Source organism: Festucalex cinctus, chromosome 15 (genome assembly GCF_051991245.1).
Source record: "Festucalex cinctus isolate MCC-2025b chromosome 15, RoL_Fcin_1.0, whole genome shotgun sequence".
Taxonomy (NCBI): Eukaryota; Metazoa; Chordata; class Actinopteri; order Syngnathiformes; family Syngnathidae; genus Festucalex; species Festucalex cinctus.
The window spans coordinates 12,248,733-12,268,694 of record NC_135425.1 but is presented as its reverse complement, the minus strand read 5'-3'; the positions used below and the strand labels follow the sequence as shown (position 1 = coordinate 12,268,694).

Sequence of the window (19,962 nt, the reverse complement as noted above, 5' to 3'; positions counted from 1 at the left end):
TGCGTTCCCTCAGCCTCTCTCCATCGGTCTCCATGACGGAGAAGGGAGGGGCCAAATCAAGAAGGATGGCTTCCCCTGTGTCATTTTTCCTACTCATGACTTTGTTGCTGTCTCATTTGTTGCGTTTGTTTTTCTGTTGGCTTAAATTTGATTTTCATCATCCCTCTCTCCTGCCATGTTCCAACTCCCCACCCCCACCCCACCCCCCTCGACTCTCCCGCCCATTCCTTCCCTTTCTTCCTCAAGGTTCCTTATATCAGAAGTCAGCTGAGGCTAAAGGCAAGCTTGATATGGGAAATACATGTGAGTTCCTCTTTTACTTTCATTTATCATTTTCGTTGCCATGTCTTGTCTTTCCTCATGCATTTCTCCATACTTCTCAGTACCAAAAAGAAAGAGCCATTTACTGTACATACGATAGGTTTCATAACTTTTTATCTAACTTTTTTTTTCTTTTTCTTTTTTTTTTTAACTTTTTTTTGATCAAACTTTGATAAATCTGATTTAGCGGGATGTAAGCAAATATTAATTTTCATGCAGAAATTAAGCAGATGTGTTAGAAAATCAATTATAATTTCATTTTTTTATACCTGTATATGGTTGTATGTATAATGCAAACCACATACAGGTATATAAAAAATAAGTTATTACAATTAATTTGCTAACAAGCCTGCTTATTTTCTGCATGAAACTTAATATTTCCATATATATATATATATATATATATATATATATATATATATATAATTATTAATATATTCATTTATTTATTTAAATTTACAAATGATTGAGATTTGAGTGAGGCGTTTACCAGTTTCAATTAGTGTTTTTAGGCACCTTTTGTTTTATTTACGAACTTCGGTCTTGTGGTTGTTTTAAGCAAAGGCCAAAATATATAACGTGCAGCCGTAATATCCACAACAGACATGAATCAAAAAGCCAATTGCAGTGAAATGATGTTCCTGCGTGTAGATCAATAAAACCGCTTACAGCGTTTTTACGCTGACAATCGGCGGCCCAATAAAAACTGACCCGGGTGCCGACCCTTCGTTTGTTGAAGGCCGCTGTTTGATTGCTTTTTTTCCAAACGATGTCGTTTATGCAGGAGAAAAGTCGATATAGAATTGTGCTGTGAAGCACATTCACGCTCACATTCATCTGCTGTGACTTGTTTAAAGGGGGCTTATTATGGAAAATTGCTTTTAACAGCGTGTATACAAATAGTTGGATCTCTGGAGTGGCTGCTCATGCATCAATTGTGAAGGTACATGATCCAATAAATCTCCTGAGAGATGGCGATTTCTGAAAACAGCGGCGAGCAAGGAGCTCCGACGTTTGCCAGATTGTGACATCACAGTGAGGCAAATTTACATAATTTCAACCTGATGCCAAGTTTCTCTGTTGGTGGCTTGGAGCTAGGCTGGGCCTGTTCCCAAGAAAGCAAAAATTGGAAAGGAAATAGCAGCAAATTCACCATGCCATATCCTCTCTTTTTTTTTTTTTCCCTTTCACAGAATAATTACCTTTTTAAAATGCATATTTCATCTTTTCTTTAATCCCTTATTTTGTCACAGCGGTGATAGGTGGTCTATCTTTACCTTGTTGCTTCCCAAAAAGCTCAGTAGGCTGTTGGTTCATCCGGAAGTTAATTTTATGTGTCTGTGTCGTCGTAATAATAATAACAGTAATAATAATAATAATAATAATAATAATAATCCCTTTTCATTTCCAATCCTTGTACTTTTTCTGCAAACTGACAATGGCTCATGTTCAAAGGGATGTATTCATCTAAGTGATACATTTTAATGCGTACACTTAGCAGGTTGCTGCCTTTATCATCAAAGTGCGGACGGAAGATTGTTCCACGGTGGGGGAGGGGGATGGGTTTGCACATTAAATAACCGCAGGGAAGCTGGAGAAGTGAAATTACATTCTCCCGCTTTCATCACTCGGCTCCCCGCTCGGCTGTCGGTTCCCGTCTGTGGCGGCGGAAGGATTAGGATGAGGATGACGATGTTATCCTGACACTTCAGACTTCCAAGTCTCAAAAAAAACCCCAAAAAACAAAAAAAAACATGCATTTTTTTCAGCTGACTTAATTGTGGAGTTTAGTCATTGTCATGTTGGTTCTGCGACAGTCATGCTGGATTTCACGAGCCTGATGCACTTTGAGGTGCATTTTCTTGCCCTTTTGTCCGCATTTTGTGCAGGAAGACTCTTACAGGGACACACATGCAGTGTCATTCTCCTTGCAGGCCAATTTAGGCACAGTCTGTTAGCTTTTATGGCATTTGCTGCCACCTACTGGCTAATTTGCACGCACCTTAAACTACTGTACTGTATGCTTTATGCTATAATGTATTAGGGTGTAGCTACTGTCAGAGCAGGGGTGTGTTTTTTTCCACATTTCACTCTATTTGCTAATTAAAAAATATGTCATGATAAAATGAATGTTGTTTAATTAGGCAATATCACACTTGAGTTGGTGATGTTGTGCAGTATAATCACAACTGTGACAATATGAAGTACATTCATCACAACAACCGGTGTGATTATTTCTTTTTTACAACAGTTCCTCAGGCGCCCTTTATTAATTAACAATAAGAAGCAACAATACATTCTGGTTAGTTTGTTTATTTAATCAATTAGTCAGTCGGGTTCACCAACAAATAGTTCAGAACACAATAGCGTTAACCCGCTCAGTTAGCTGTTAGAACGTCATGCTAACTAGCCAAAGTGTTAGCTTCAACTTTGACAAAAATTGAAACGCATGTTTTACATTTATTTTCACAGAGCGACATGGTTAGTCCACTTCATGGCAGGTCATGTCACGCTACTATGACTTGTACTCGTTAGCTGAGTTAGCATTTTTGGAGTGTCATTTAGTCAAATGAGAACACCTGGGAATTTGAGGTGACAACTTGCGGCTTTTCTTCTTGTCTTTGTTGACAACCATTACTACTTTAAATCAGATGTTATTCCTGGAAATTTGCCCACAACAATGTTAGCTAACCACTATGCCATATTAACGTTATAGAACACGTGTGAATTAATATGTTGCTTGATCGGAACTGTTTTATAATGTTCCTTATGCATAATGAGCAAGTAATAGTCTTCCTGTGATGACTTTTTCCGAGAGTACGCACACAATAGAACAAACACTCATAATGTGGATTTTTACATTGGCTAGCTAATGTTTTTTTATTAATTACAGAAAGGAAACAAATAATACAATGGCCCTAATTGCTCAAAATGGCTGCCGAACCAATTACCATTATATTTGTACATGCGTATTTCTTACCAAATACATTTGCACTCCACGTTTGCATCTATGCACTCTTTTGAGGCTGTTTCTTGAAGTCTTCCATCATCACACGCATGCAGTCTTCTACTAAGCTGCCTACAATAAAGAAACTCATCTCATTTGACAACCGGGTGACAGTGAAGGACACACACACCAAAGAGAGACGAGGCCGTCAGCAGGCGTCCATTAAAAGGTCGGATCCATAATGAGCGCCTGTTTCGCTCAGGCACCCCCGTCGTCTTTCTTCTTCTTCTTCGTCACCTTCTAATCATGGAGTTTTCGACAACTGAAATTCGGACAGAAATCCAGCGGAGATGAAAGTTTCTGTGAGGAACGCTGGTGACGTCGTGCCGTGTTATCTGCGCTGTGTCACAACAATGACGCCGGTCGGCCTCAGAGCCGCGACACCCGGAGATCAAAACATCCGTATCACCCGGTTCTCAGAAGCTGCGACGTCGCTTCTGAGCGTCGCTCATTAGCACTGCGTAGTTTTGTTAGACCGCAAAACATAAAGGAAATGAAAAGTTTTGAACCATTTTCATTATTAATTTAAGAAGTCTAAATATTCTGATTTGTGACGTTAGGAGACGCATCCACTCGAAGGTAGTGGCAAAGTGATTTTAGAGTGAAAACGTCTAAATATTTTGGTGACATCTTAAGCTGCAATGAAAAAAAGTGAGAAACTTGACGAAGCCTAAAGTACACCTTGCGTTCTCTACTGTAAATAGCTGTAGCTCACGGAAAGTCTGAACTCCCTAAGGTCCTACTGTGAACCCATTCCCTGATACCTTTTGTCGTCTACTGCTCTTGGGCGAAAAGGCACCGGGCCGCTTCCTTTTCGGTTGCACGGGAACCACTAACAGTCATCCACCCTCCGCCCTACCCTGTGGTGGACGCAGCGTAAAAGAAGTGTGGTGTGAAAGCGCCATTATGCGCCACAATGCTTTAATATCATCATCGCCTTTGCCATGAATGAAACAATCACACCCTGCAAAATGAAGGCAATAATGGCATATTTTGTGTTCATTTTTCCATGGTTATTAATATCCGTCTCAATCCTTACCAGGATATTAGTTTGCTTTTAAAGGCTTAACATATTGAAGTAGCTATTATTAGGGCCCCAAATACCAAGCAGTGTGCAAGGTCCTCTTGGAGTCGCTGTATTTTATTATGTTGCCTTTTTTGGAAAACAGAGACTATTTTCACAAATTTGAGTGCAAATGTCTTTCATAACTGGAAGCACAAAATTTCCTCGAGGATTCGAAATTGAACAGAAAGTCACAGGACTCGTACATTGACAAACTCCAACTACGGATTTGCCAAAATAAACCCAAAGCCAGATGGATGACACCAAATAGAGATTACCGTTAACATCAAATTTGGGCTGAGCAATGCGTCAATGGGTTCGTTCCTGGCTAGTCGCAGCTTTTAATCTTTATTTCTTCCCTCTCTTTGTTCCCTTCTGCAGTGGCCCCCACCACGGACGATGTGGCCCTCTACGTGGGCATTGTCATCGCCGTGATCATGTGCCTGGTCATCTCCGTGGTGGTGGCGCTCTTCATCTACCGGAAGAATCACCGCGACTTTGACTCGGACATCTTGGACTCGTCTGCCCTCAACGGAGGCTTCCAGCCTGTCAGTATCAAGACGGCGCGTAAAGGTGCGGCCTAACGTGACTGTTACGTCTGCTTGCCACCCATTCTTCAGACCAGAGACATTTTAAGAAACAAATTAATGATACGAAGCAGGTTTCACCAATTCCGGTTCTCGAGGACCGGAGTACTGCAGGTTTTCGATGTTTCCACCTACCAACACACCTGACACTAAAGATCAGGATCGTTATGAGGCATGCTGATTAACTGATCATATGAATCAGGTGTGCTAGTGGGTGGAAACACCTAAAACCTGCAGGACTCCAGACCTCGAGGACCGGAATTGGTGAATTGGTGATATAAAGTGTTTAACTTCCCAAGCTATTTTTTTTTTCTCATAGAAAGTTTCAAGACATTAGTTGAGGTAATCATTTGCTCTGAAGTTCTTAATTATCTTTAGTCATACTTTAGTATCTTTAGCCATGTTCTCTTGTCTAACCTTTAAATGTAAAATGTAACTGTTAAAATGTAACACCAACTACACTGCAAAGTGTCTTCTTGAAGAGTCATCTGTTCATTTGCACACATCTTAAAGCAAACAAGAGCAAGTGGCAGAGCGGCATGTCCTCAGCCCAGACGAGAAACATTCATCCTTGTACCTGGCGGCTAAACGGAATCTTAGCGCTGCCATCTGGCACTCATGAATCCCAGCTGTGCCTTTAGCTCCTCAGACTGAGTAATTTTGTGTTGTGGCAGACTTGACTTCCCTAATGAGTAAAAAGCGAGCGAGTGAAAGCAGGCGGGCAGCAGTCCTGCTGATTGAGGCCACAGCTTCATTTCCTCGAGGTCGTTTTGATATTTGCCACCAAAACAAATGTCTTCTTATGGTCTCATTTTTTCCCTTCTCATCCCAGCCGATCTCCTCACGGCACCCCCTGACCTGACCTCGGCGGCCGCCATGTACCGTGGCCCCGTCTACGCCCTGCACGACGTGGCTGACAAAATCCCAATGACCAATTCTCCCCTGATAGACCCTCTACCTAACCTCAAGATTAAGGTGTACAACTCGTCCGGCCTGGTGACGCCGCAGGACGACCTGGGAGGCGAGTTTTCCTCCAAACTCTCGCCCAAGCTGCCGCACTGCCTGCTGGACAATGGCGACGGCACGATCGGTCGCCGCACGCAGACGCAGACATTGCTGAGATCCAGGGACCCCTCCTGCACCGCCGTCGGATCCTTCAGCTCGCAGGGCGGACACCTCATTGTCCCAAACTCAGGTGCAGTACACAGTGATGAGGAGCTTACACTTTGGTTGTTTTGAGGTTAAATCAGTGTGTTCATCCTAATATTTGGCCCACCCGTAGTTGGATCCATTTATAGGCCTTCCTGCTCTCTCCAACAGCTAACCATTTCAGATGCTCATATTAGCTCTTTCTTTTTTGAAATTTTCTTTTTATTGGAAAATTGCAAAGATTTACAATAACAACATAGAAAATAATAATAATATATAACAATTAGCAAAAAGGAACGGGGAGCACAATTAACCTATTTCACCGACTAAGCGTTTAAAGGAGAAAAGATCTTTTCAACCTAATGTTGCGTCAGTTGAAATCAGACCTTGTTGATTTCACATACTCAGTCCATTTGGACCACATCCGGTAAAATTTGTCGTAAGTCAACCCTGAGGGAATACGACATGACATTTTTCCATGACATATATATCATGCACAATGTTTATCCATTTTTCCGCAGTTGGTGGAACCGCCTTTAACCATTTTCTTGTAATAGATTTTTTTTACTGGCCGCTATGAGTATATTAAACAATTTTCTGTCACTCGTAGACCTGTTTCAAATCGCATAAGTACATACATTCTCGCTCAAAGGGAATTGTCTCACCAAATACATTCTCGATGTGTGTATGTACCTCTCTCCAGTAAGGTTCAATAACATGGCAGGATCAAAAAATATGAGAGTGGTCACCATTTGTCCCACAGTCTCTCCAACAGGCATCTCCAGTGTCTCAATATCTTTTTTGGATTGGTGTAATAAAAGCTCTCATAACATTCTTCCAGCAGAATTCTCGCTAAACATTCGACCCAGTTGTATTCCATTGCCAGTGACAGATCCTCTCCCATGATCTACTATCAATCACAACATTGCTTTTTTTTTCCCCATTTCCGCCTTATGTAATCTGTGTTTTCCACCTTTGACGATCTTATGCCCTTGTACAATTTAGAAACAATCTTCTTACAAGTAGTAGATTCCAGTGATTGTATAACCTCCTGTAAGTCCTGGTTTTTGTATTTTTATCTTATCATCTTAGCTCTTTCATCCAGGTCATTTCATTTTTAGTCAGAGGTTGCAAATCCAGGTCCAGAAAGTAAAAACACTGCCACAGTTTGGCTTGAGCCCCAGGTGCTAGCTAGCTAGCTCCCTAGCTAGCTCCCATGGTGCTTGTTTACCTGCTAGGGAGCTAGCTAGCTAGTGAGCACCAGTGGCTAAAGCCAAACAACTGTGGCAGGGTTTTTACTTTCTGGATCTGGATTTGCCACCTCTTAGGGTATTAGATTGATCCCACCTGGACTGTTTTGGTTGTCTTAGAAGACTTTCCACCTCGTGTCCAAGAAGACTTCATGCTGGTGCAGTCCTAACCAAGCCCTGTTGCATGAACTGATGAAACCTTCTGGTTGAGAGTCCAAACGTCTTCTAAGACAAAGAAAACCTCTTGCGATTGATTGGAACAATGTTACCCTCCAGCCTGTACGTATAACCCATTCATCCAGTATTTTCCCCAACCACGGTTGGATCCAACCATCCGCCAATGAACCCGCTGGTACAGCTATCCATAGGCCTTCCCATTCTCCCTGACATCCAACAATTTTACATACATCCAAGATCCAAGTACATACCAACCACCCATCATTCTGTCGAACCATCTATGCACCTGTCATCATCCAAACATTTGACATCCACCACCACCCACCAATTGTCCACCAACTCATACAATCAATCAATCATCTACCTATTCATCAACCAACAATCAGTCTTCCCATGGTTGGATCCAACCATGGTTTAATCACCTACCTGCTTGTTTATACGATATTCACTCCATCAATGGTGGATCCAACCATCCTGCCAACAGCCATGTAATGACCCACCCATCCATCCATCCATCTGACTATCCGACCATCTCTCCACAGGCCCTTAGTTGCAACCAACCAAATGCTCCTTAGCTGTACATCAAAGTATGGATTAAACTATCAACAGCCAGCATCATTTTGTCCATGTGTGTACTGACACTTTGTATGATTTCAACCATGATAACCTTTGAAATGACCCCGCTGTGGCATATGTAAGCGATCAGCATGACTCTCGCAAAGGTGCGCAGTGTGGAAGTGAAGGATCACAGAGGCACGCCGGCAGGCAGCTTTTCCGTGCACTCGCCTGTCCTCGCTTCAAACGCGAGCCGTCTGTTTTTTTTACGCCGACGCTGTCAGGCGCAGACAAACGAGCTGCGACATTAAAGGATACGGTGTCTCCTCCTGTTTCTCAAAGTTCTCGGCTTCTTCATTTTGATTCCTGCTAAATTGTTCTCAGCTGTGTTTTGGAAACGCCGCTTCGTCATGTTACACAAACGCAACCGGAGGAATACTTGAGTTTTTGATCTTTTCATGTGCAAAAGTCAGTGATCCTCAAACTCAGGTCCGCAAACCCCCTGGGGATCCATGAGTTGTAGCTTGAGGGTCCGCAGAATAATTTGTATCAGTATGTTGTAACATTTTAATAAAGTGCATACCTACAAACGGGGAATAACATACCAATAAAGCAAACATACTAAACAATTTACGTTTTGGGCCAAAAAGTGCTAATATGATTGTAACGCATCTTCATCTAAAGCCGACAACCCTCCATGAAAGCAGTTGTTTTTTTGTTTTTTTTTAACAAAACAATCATTGTGACAGGAGTAAAATCCTATATTTTTCTAAGACCAAAGGACTCCGGGGGACTAGTGACTTCAGCACATGACTAAATCAACTACAGTATGCTTTGGCTGCTTTTAGAATTAAGTATTCAAACAATTATCCCATAGGTTAATATAGTATTGTGCATTATTACTAGGGGTGTCACGATTCGCCAACTCCACGATTCGATTTAAATTTCGATTTTGGGGTCACGATTCGATTTTTTTTTCGATTTTTTTTTTTTTTTTTTTTTTTTCTCCGCTCCCCCACTTTATAACACAGAGGCATATGCTTCTGTAGGCTAAGGCTAGTCTATGATCATTGGTTCTATTCATTGTACAGTAAATCTTATTTCAAAAGATCGGCTACATATAGGTGATGCAATTTCCATATTATTTTTGTGTAAATTTATGTAATATATGATAATTGACATTAGGCAGGAATGATCAAATTCAAAGAATTTATTTACAATATAAAGTTAACCGTCTTGTTCTTACTGAAGTGTAAAATAAAAAATAAAAAAACAAAAACAAAAACAAAAAGTCACAGTGGGTGCCTGCCATCTATTGACTGTTTTTGGTTACAACAGTGTGCTGTGCGTTCCTCTTAAAATAATGTGCAATGTGCAACAACAACAAAAAATATATTGTATCCAAAGTCATGGAACAAATACAGCCTGAACAAACTATATCCCAACATTTACAGTTGCTGGGCATACTGTAGCGTGGTTCAAGTACACTAATTAAATGTTTGAATCCAGCGTTTTCCAAGGCTGCAGGTCTGCTGCTATAAATAGACCTATGGATCTGGCGTTTCGCGCGAGCTGAAGTGTGTGGAAGTTTCACTGTAAATGAGGATGAAATAGTTGGTTGGACCGTTGTTTTCCCACTTCTAGTTGAATTTGATAAATCTAAATCTTTGTGATGCCTGCGTAAATGTCCCGTCACGTTTGTCGTGTTTCCCGTTGTTACGGCTGGCGGCTCGGGCCATTCAGTTTGAATGCGCCAGCGCGACACTCTGATTGGAGGACTGTGCCAGCGCGACACTCCGATTGGACGACTGTGCCAGCGCGACACTCCGATTGGACGACTGTGCCAGCGCGACACTCCGATTGGACGACTGTGCCAGCGCGACGCTATTGTGTATCCGTGTATTATACCCCTATTAGTTATTGTTTCTCCTCCGTTCTGTCAGTTCTGTCAAATGCGGTTATTATTTGTTCACCTTCCACTTTCACTCCCTTGTCAAACCCCTGCCTGAAATTTCAATTAAAACTACTCAGATGTTAAAGTCGACCCGTGTTTATCTACTCTATATTTTCTGTTATTGTGTTACTTCCCTTCCCCTTGACGAGCCGGGCGTAACACCGTGGCCGAGTACAGTACGCGCACATAGCATATCTTGCAACTGTGGTCTTTTTATCGACAACGTGAACGTTGTCGACATAACTCACCGGGAACGCAAAATGTTTCCAAACTGGTGACGAGAGAAGCGGGAGCGGCTTGAAGCACCATTGCTGTGTCTGTCCGCGCTTGCCATCATGACTGCAGGAGAAGTCAGCTAACAAGTGCCGTTAGCTAGTAGCTGAATGGCTGCGTCTCATTTGCTTTCCTGGGAGGTGGCGGTGGCGGCGGTGGCGGCGGTGGCGGCGGTGGCGGCGGGCGCGGGGGGGGGGCATCGAATCGTGTGTCCTCTCTTCTATTTCGATGCTCGAAATCGTGACGTAATTTCGATCGATTTCGATAAAAAATCGAAATCGTGACACCCTTAATTATTACACATAATAATATGCGTCTGAGGTGCAACCGTGCAGGTGTTTTTTTTTTTTGGTTCCTTTCAGATCTATATGGCCATACTCACATTGTACTGTAGTATCTGTGACTTTGTGTTTGTGGTGAGTGACGCGGGTGTCAGCAGATAAGAGTGGTAGTAAATATCATAATATTACAACTTTATTCTCTTAACATACAATTTTTTTGTCTAAATAAATCTAAATTCGTTAGATAAGAGGACTACATGTAGTAATGTTAAACTGGTGTTAGATTATGAGGGTGTTTCTTGGAAAGTTGTAAGAAGTTCCAGGAACCAAAAAGTTAGAGACTGAAGGTAATGAAATATCGTTAAGGGAGTTGTCGAGGGGAGAAGAATACCTGTCTTTTAAAACTTTGCTGCAATGAGGTCCCCATGGCTGAGTTGTGATTAGTTTGCTGGCCAGGACGAGAAGCCGACTTGTCACTTTTTTTTTTTTTTTTTTTGGGTGAAAAGTTCACTTCAAGGACATGGGGTAATCAATGCGCTATCCGACACAGGCAGTGTGTGTGTGTTTGCGTGCCCATGAGGGAATCCTTTCAAAGACCTTTTTGACAAGACATCATATGAAATCAATGTGAGATGGAAAAATGTAAATCACGCTGCGAGCAGCAATATGAGAATCCACTGACGAGGGGAGAGATCATCGATTTTCTAATGAAATGTCACATCCCTTCCACATGTCTATATGGTGAAGTACATCTTTGAGCAGGAACTTTATTTTTCATTTACTTTGAGTTATTGTTGATTTATGGCTGAAAGGTGCTATGGAATTGTCTTCATATTTCAAAATATTTTTTCCCAGAATTTGAGGAATTAATGTCACCGGAAATAGTCTCAAGTTGTCTCTAAACCTTTATTACAATACAGTATTGTTTTGCTCCAAGTCTCTTGATGACGACAGCAAGTGGCAGCATGTAAAGGTTAAAAAATGACTGGGACTAAAATTGAGCCTTGAGGGACACCACAGTTGAGTTTATATGATATAGTTTATATATCATATAAACTCAACTGTCCTGTCCCTGTGATGATGATGATTATCACTGTCATCATTATTATTATTAGTAGTATTATTAGTATTATTATTGTGACAATCTGGTGAAACCTGCCTGTTTCCTATTCACAAATTCACCAATTTGCGTCTCCCCAATATGGAATCCATTCTGAACTAACCCATTTACTGTTTTTGTGGTCTTCTCATAACGCTACAAGATGCCGCCAAAGCCATGGCTAATAGGAAAGTAGTAATTGGTGTCAAGTTTTTTTTTTTTTTTTTGAAACAAGCAAAGCCTTTTGACACACATAGCTGGGAACTGCTTTTAATTGTGAAACTAATACATTTTGTTTATGTGTTTGTACATTCCAGGTGTGAGTCTGCTTATCCCGGCAGGAGCCATCCCACAGGGTCGCGTGTATGAAATGTACGTGACCGTCCAGAGGAAAGAAAGCTTGAGGTAGGAAATCAGACAACACAAACGCAATCCAGGGTCTTAGGCTTTGCAGTTTTTGAAAGCAGCGGATGTTGAACATGCAACTTGATTCCTTCTGTGCCCCTGCAGACCCTCAGTGGAAGACGGGCAAGCGGTTCTGAGCCCCGTGGTAAGCTGTGGCCCGCCGGGCGCTCTGTTGACGCGGCCGCTGGTGCTCACCATGCACCACTGCGCCGTGTCCGACGGCCAACAGGACTGGTTGATCCAGCTCAAGAGCCAGTCGCCGCAGAACTTGTGGGAGGTATGACAGAAGTTTTTAGAATATTTGAGGATTATATGTTAGAGCTGTCAAATGATTACTTTTTTTTAGCTAATAAATCACACAATATTCCATAAATAATCGCAATTAAGCTCATTTTTTTCTACTGTTTTCTACTCAGCTTGTAACCAGTATTTGCTTGAGTAAAATACTTTAATTAATGTAAAATCATTAAACAGAAAGTATATTTAAATTCCTGCAATTGGCAGGCAACCGGCCAGGGTGTCCCCTGCCTACTGCCCAAAGCCAGCTGAGATAGGCTCCAGCACCCCCCGTGACCCTTGTGAGGAATAAGCAGTCAAAAAAATGGATGGGTGGATATATTTAAATTCAAAGGCTGTTCTAATATCATCTTCTCATAGAAACAATTGTCAAAACTTCTCACAGGTTTAGAAACTGAGTCAGATTAAGTGTGAAGCCCCCAGTTTTCCAAAAATGTGTTTATGCGAGCCCCAAGTAGACGGCTCCTTCATCTGCAGTTGAGAAACACCGCATAACTCGTTTTATAATGCTAACTTTGAGCCCTTACACGCCAATTGAAAGATGAAATACCTTCCGTGCATAAATCCTGTCCTTGTGTCTGTTTTATGAATGCATCATTTTGTGTTCGTGCACATTTTATTTTGCCAGCAAGCCGTGTCATTAACTGCTAAGGCTGAGGTGTGTGGTCAAGGGCAGCAGTGATAATCTTTTGAATATAGCCGCACTGCTTCTTTGTTACACACTCACACCATCAAATTCATGTTTTCTGGGGACGCGGCCTTCAACCTTTAAGAGATTGTCAAACCTTTGCTAGTTGACTGAAAATGCTGGTGAAAATAATTGGCTGTGAAAATATCTCAGATTATCACCCCAAAACACTTGACTATCATTTCAAGCTCACCCTAAAAAAAAGAACAGCTTACCAATTACTTGAGTTTGGCAAAAAATGCACCAGGTATACTTGTGAACTTCAAGTGCATTTTTATTTACACGTGCATTGGGTAAAGACTCCCTGCTAGCAACCCTTTATAGATTTACAAAGTTTACATTCTATTTAATTATGTTGTTGCTATATGTTTTTATAAACTTTAATATGATAGAGTGCTATTTTCCTTAATTAATGAATAGTGTAATAGCATTTGCATTAATTTCAATGGTAGCTTGCTGTCGACTTAAGTTACCCAAACTTGTTTTAGCACCGCCTTTCCGATTGACTGTATTGCTTCTGTCAGCTCGCCATTAAACTGCATCTCGTACAAGTCTTGGCACATTGGCCGATACAGCCGCCGCTGTGTAACTTTATGGGGGGTTCCAGCGCGCCTCTGACATAGATGAACGACTCGGACGTAGCCAGTATTCTTAAGGAAGTCATAACCATTGATCAAATCTCGGGCCTGTCGGAAATGCAGATGCTACAGTCCGATGCGGTGCCAGCGGCTGTACTTTATGAGCTCTCTTTCTTCCATTGAGGGTTGAAGCGCAGTGAAATATTGCAAGAATTAATAGATTATCTGTCAAAAAGTGTATTCATCAAACGGGCTACGCAGAAGATGCAATTTCCAAATCGTCATGATCCAGTATACTGCGATGATTTGCCTCTCTACAAGGGTTATAGTAATTTTTCATTCTACTTCGTTTTTATTTTGTTTTTGATTTTTGTTTTTAAATAATTAATTTTATTGTTTTTTAGAGTGGGTTTGTATTAGTTTTTTTAAATACTTGGTTTCAGTTGACTTAGTATTAATTTTAGTATTAGTTTTTTTTAACATATGGAGTATTTGTCCAGCCTGAGAAAAATGTAATAACATTTCTAAGTGACTGTTCATTCTTTCCTCTGTACGGCCATACAATAATATTGTTTGAAATGCATTTAACATAAACGCTAAAAACTCAAAGAAATTGTCTTGCAACGAAGCACTCTTGTTTATATGTCGTTAATGAAAATGTTTGTTTAATTTAACTTCTTTAGGTAGCTTTCGCTCCACATTGATGTCATATTACTAAATTATATAATTTGCATGAATTATATATATTAAATAAATGACGGAATTAATTTTTTTAACAATATTTTATTTGATTTTTTTTAATTCATAAAAATAATTATTTATTTTATTTTATAAAAAGTAGAATACTTATGTTTTTTAACTATTAATTTATTTGATTTTTTTTAATTCATGTTTTTTTTTTATATTTTAATTACTTTAATTTTATAAAAGGTAGAATAAATGTATCTTTAATTCTTATTTATTTGTATGTAATATTTTGCTTTATTTTTATTTTATTTGCATGAATACTATGCAGATAATCATGGATTTCATATAGTTAAGTAGTATGGTAAATGAATCATAATAATAAATAAATTAAAAAAATATATATATTTATTGATTCAGTACCATTTCTAGTATAGTAAAATACCGGCACAATTAATCACAAATAAGCATTCCAGATAATATTCATCTGCCTGTTGAACACCCACACACAAACGCGCACACACGCTGCGATGATAATGAAGTCATACAACAAAGGAACATTTGAACGTTGGTGCCCCCCCCACCCCCCCAAACCAGCTCCATTGAACGATCCTGGTCGGCATCCCAGCGCAGTTAAAGAGCCGAATGATCGCCGTTGATGCGCCTCTTAAACGGCCCAGCTCACAATCGAATCCTTAAATTTCTCCTCCGTCTCCGGTAATAGTCCCATTTAATGCCGCACTGCTGCTCTCCATGGGATATACGGGTGGAGAGGAAAGATCAAGAAAAAACCATAGAAAATGTGCACTTCCTTTATTTAGTGAGGTTTAAATGTGCTCTGCTTTTATAGACATCATCAACATGTCAATTTGTGAACATCGCGCTGCTGTCTTGCTGAGCTATAAGTGCACAAAAGCTGTGAAAAATCATCCACATGCTGCTTCATCCCAACGCCGGTCTGACACTTGCCCATCTCCTCGGCAGGACGTGGTGGTGGTGGGCGAGGAGAACTTCACCACGCCGTGCTACATCCAGATGGACGAGGAGGCGTGCCACATCCTGACGGAGACTCTGGGCACGTACTGCCTGGTGGGTCAGTCGCTCAGCGCCGCCACCACCAAGCGTCTCAAGCTGGCCGTCTTCGGGCCACTCACCTGCCCCGCCGCCGAGTACCACATTCGGGTCTACTGCCTGGACGACACGCAGGATGCGCTTAAGGTGCGCGCATTTGCGTTGTGTTTAGAAAATGTTTCCGCTATGTGACATTCAAAGACAATAAGGGAAAAGAAACACTGATAAAACACACAATAAGCTTATAAAACTGTATTTGTTTAAAAAAAAAAAAACTTCCATGCTGTTGATTATCGGATATGTTTAAAGAAAGATTGAAGAAATTTCAGTTGTAGCTTAGAAACTAGTAACTACTCAACTGTGGTCTACCTCAAGGCTCAATTTAAGACCCAGTTCTTTTTTAACATCTGAGTGATGTCATCAAGACTTAGTAAAAATTTACTTAGCTACCTTCACATGAGACTCATCAATAGCATTAATTAGCATGCTAGCCTGTTAGTCGAGCGCAAACTTGCATGACATCACACATGAGCAAACAATTATATGCACTACCACGTTTCACAAATGCTATTAAGCCATTCAACTCACCTTCTGGCATTTACTGTATAGACACTTAGTAATATATGCGAGGGGATTCCAACAGTCATATTTTTATTACTTTGGGCTTAGCTCAAAAATAGTGAATTAAGAACATTTTTCAGTGAATAACAGATGATAGATTTCTCCATTTAAATCCACAAATGTTACAAATATGAGACGACGCTAATGTGTCCTATGCTAGCAAATAAGTACACTCTTTGTGTGTTGGTGTGATTTTAGGAAGTCCTCCAAATGGAGAAGCAAATGGGTGGCAAGTTGTTGGACGAACCAAAGACGCTCAACTTCAGCGACAGCACCCACAACCTCAGACTTTCCATCCATGATGTTCCTCACACGCTGTGGAAGAGCAAACTGCTGGCCAAGTATCAGGTGCAAAAAAATAATATATATTGTGAGTTATTTCATTAGGACTTGTAATTTTTGTACATTGTTATATTCCCCATAATTTGGTCAACTTTTGGTGGGCCTCAACATGTTTGAAACCTCACCAATTTTGGCAAGTGCATGTATATTTGTGAATATGTTCTTATTTTAGGCATTCAAAACTCAAACTCAGTAGCGCCCCCTGGAACGTTAAAAAGCAAAGTAAAATAGAAAGAAAGAAAAAGATCCCAATGAACATGAAATATCAATCACAGCAGGACGTATGGAAAAGTCTCAAAAAGCCATGGCCAAAAGTCAGACATTTTGTCCAGGGTTTGTATTTTGACTCCTACTAGTAAATTTGTCCCAATGAGCCCAAGAGCCCCAATCAGAAGATGGTAACCTACAAAGATACTAACAATCTAAGCTTTTTTTGCCTACTACATTTAATGTGGGTGGAGCTTGGTGTCAAATCTTCATCCTCATTTCCACGATTGTGAAAAAAGTTTCCCCCCCCCGCCCCAGGAACTCTGTTTCCAACAAGTTTGGGACAGCTCGCAGAGGAACCTCCACTGTTGCTTCACTCTGGAGCGTTTCTCCACCGCCACTGTGGACCTCACCTGCAAGATTTGCGTACGCCAAGTGGAGGGGGAAGGTCAGATCTTTCAACTGGACACCACGCTTTCAGAGGTAGGCAACGCGTGTCTATGCTAGAAAACATGGAAGTACACATCGTTGTCATCAGGTGCAATCCTTGTACCTTCAGAATAATCACTTTTCAGGAGTAATATTTTGTAAAAACACCTGCACATGTGAAATGATGGATGGATGATAGATTATGGATGGATGGAAGGATGACAGATTATGGATGGATGGATGGATGGGTGATAGATTATGGATGATGGATGGCTGGATGATAGATTATGGATGGACGGATGCTAAATTATGGATGGATGCTAAATTATGGATGGACGGATAAATTATGGATGGATGATAAATTATGGCTGGATGGATGTAAGGACGGATGATAAATTATGGATGATGGACGGGTGATAGTTTATGGAGGAACGGATGATAAATTATGGATGGACGGATGATAGATTATGGATGGATGGATTCACGGGTGATGGAATATGGATGGATGGATTCACGGGTGATGGGATATGGATGGATGGATGCACGGGTGATGGATTATGGATGGATTGTTGCACGGATAATAGTCTATGGATGGATGGCTGCACGGATGATAGATTTTGGATGGATGCCTGCACGGGTGATAGATTGATGGATGGATGCTAGAGTGTGGATGGATGGATGGATTGATAGATTGTGGATGGATGGATGTCTCACAAGATAGACGGATCGATGTGAGACAGACAGACAGAGGTACATTGCTGAAGTCCCAATTGGCCCACGAATGGCGTTTAAAGGATGGAGGAGCAATTGTGTGCTTTTGTTCTTCAGTAATGACATGAATTATATGATATTTCAAAGAAGCGCAGCAGTGCCTTCTTCTTCTTCTTCTCCTCCCGTGCAGACAGACGAGCAGCACTTAATCTTCCCCCCACGCGCTATATTTAGTCCAAATCACTCTGCCTCGATCACTAAACGGAAGGCAATGAAACGTCTCATTTTTCACCTTTTTATAGACGTCTGAGTGAAATATATCCATTTTGATTTTCAGCTGGATTTACACTGCAAGTGACGCAGATTCAGATTGTTGACGTTTGTGTTCAAATTTGTGTTATAAAACTGCCACATAAATGTATTTGGTTTTTTTTAGCCAGTCCATTCATTGCATTTCCCAGTATATGTTAGCATGAAGCTAACTAGCAACACTATGTGGTTGTTTTAAATATACAAAATATCAGTTGTTTATGTTTAGTGTGACAGCAAACTTTGACACCAACAGGATTCACAGAGCATCGACACGTCCCTGCTGGACCCGGCCAGTAACATCACCACGTTGGTGGGACCCAACGCCTTCCGCATCCCCGTCTCCATCCGCCAGAAGCTGTGCGGCAGCCTGGACGCGCCGCAGACCCGCGGCAACGACTGGCGGATGCTGGCGCACAAGCTCAACCTCGACAGGTGTGTGGGAGGGGGTGCCTGCTTAATTCAGTAATGGTCACTTGAAGGATTTTATGACTCAAGACAGACAGACACATAAGATAGAAGGCTTTTCTTTCAATCAAAAAGTGCCTTTGATTTGGTGTATGTGTGTTAATGGGTGCTGAGCACAGCGGGGGGGGGGGCGGAGCTTATCACAAGCAGCAGCTGCACAGCGAAAAGCCATCTCCTCTTCTTCTTGTTCAAAAATGGAACATGGGCTGTCAAGCAATATTTTGACGGACAAAGAAACTAATTTCACCGCTCTCTTAATGCTAATGCTAACAAATAATGGGGAAACTCCTTTGACATGCTAACGTGCATGTTTTTTTGCATGACATCATCAAGATACCTGAACTACTTTGCCACCAAGTCCAGCCCGACGGGGGTCATCCTGGACCTGTGGGAGGCGCAGCACTTCCCCGACGGCAACCTGAGCCGCCTGGCCCAAGTCCTGGAGGAGATGGGACGCCACGACAGCCTCCTCCCCGCCGCCAACGAGCACTGAGGTCGTCACGGCAACGGTAAATCACACCGCAGCGGCTCCTATGTCCACCTCTGTGGTCTTCAAGGCACCCGTCGCCACGGAAACGGCGTATTCACAAGAAACAAACCTCATGGAGAGGAAACGTCTCCATGGCAACCCGGCAAAGGGACTCATGTTCGGTGATAGCATAGTATTTAATTTGAATAATGATAATCCCATTTATGCTTTTGTTTTTGAAATCAGCGCCAGTATCCTCCCGCACTACTTTTGTTGGTTTTCTGTCATTGTTCGCCGTCTTTCATCTGACCATTTGGCTAAAATGAGGGTTGGTGATGCAGATATTTCTTATGATTATTTGTACGTTGTGATAAGAGAGACCCTGAGGAGAGATGGATGCAATTGTACGTCCAAAACAGAAATCTATTTTTCTAGGACCAAATGTAAACAGTCCAGTTGCTTTTGCCAAATATTTGACACAAGATGTGTGAGGTTCACTTGAAAGTGGGAATGCAATTCAAATGAACAATTGTCATTTCAATATTAGGAATTTTTCTAAATGTTTTTGTTTTTTTTTGGGGGGGGGGGGGTAAAGCTGTCTATGCAAACTTTTTTTTCATGTATTATACATCCTTATGGGGATGGCTTTTGTTTTATTTGGGGGTCCGTTGTTGTATGACTTTGTGATGCTAACGTGTGTGATTTGCAAGCGAGGATCCTCACCAGGCGCTCAAGTCTCATCTGACAACGCAATTGTATAAAGTGTAAGAAATGTGATTTTTAAGACTAATAATAAATTATATTTATATGCAACACTGACAAAAAAAGTGTGAGGTTTTGTTGTTTTTTTCTATTGACATCCCAAGATCAGCATTTCCCAACCTTTACTGAGCAAAGGCTGAGCAAAGGGAGTGGAGGGTGTGTAGTGATTGAATTAATATTAAAATATAATCCAAATCCTCATTCA

At 41.3% G+C, this 19,962-nt stretch overlaps 1 protein-coding gene across 4 annotated transcripts in view; it reads left to right on the top strand.

Annotated features, from left to right (window-relative positions):
* Positions 1-19,822, top strand: part of unc5cb (unc-5 netrin receptor Cb) — a 150,688-nt gene extending 130,866 nt beyond the window's left edge. For 3 of the 4 annotated variants that reach the window (XM_077496816.1, XM_077496817.1, XM_077496819.1), the window contains exons 8-17: positions 247-303; positions 4,773-4,964; positions 5,811-6,173; positions 12,034-12,121; positions 12,227-12,398; positions 15,353-15,586; positions 16,259-16,408; positions 16,928-17,092; positions 18,315-18,493; positions 18,860-19,822. In XM_077496816.1, the coding sequence (XP_077352942.1) occupies positions 247-303; positions 4,773-4,964; positions 5,811-6,173; positions 12,034-12,121; positions 12,227-12,398; positions 15,353-15,586; positions 16,259-16,408; positions 16,928-17,092; positions 18,315-18,493; positions 18,860-19,019 (1,760 nt within the window). In that variant the 3' untranslated portion in view covers positions 19,020-19,822. The remainder of the gene's footprint in view (positions 1-246; positions 304-4,772; positions 4,965-5,810; positions 6,174-12,033; positions 12,122-12,226; positions 12,399-15,352; positions 15,587-16,258; positions 16,409-16,927; positions 17,093-18,314; positions 18,494-18,859) is intronic. The other variant, XM_077496818.1, reaches the window with a different exon arrangement.
* Positions 19,823-19,962: the final 140 nt, after the last annotated feature.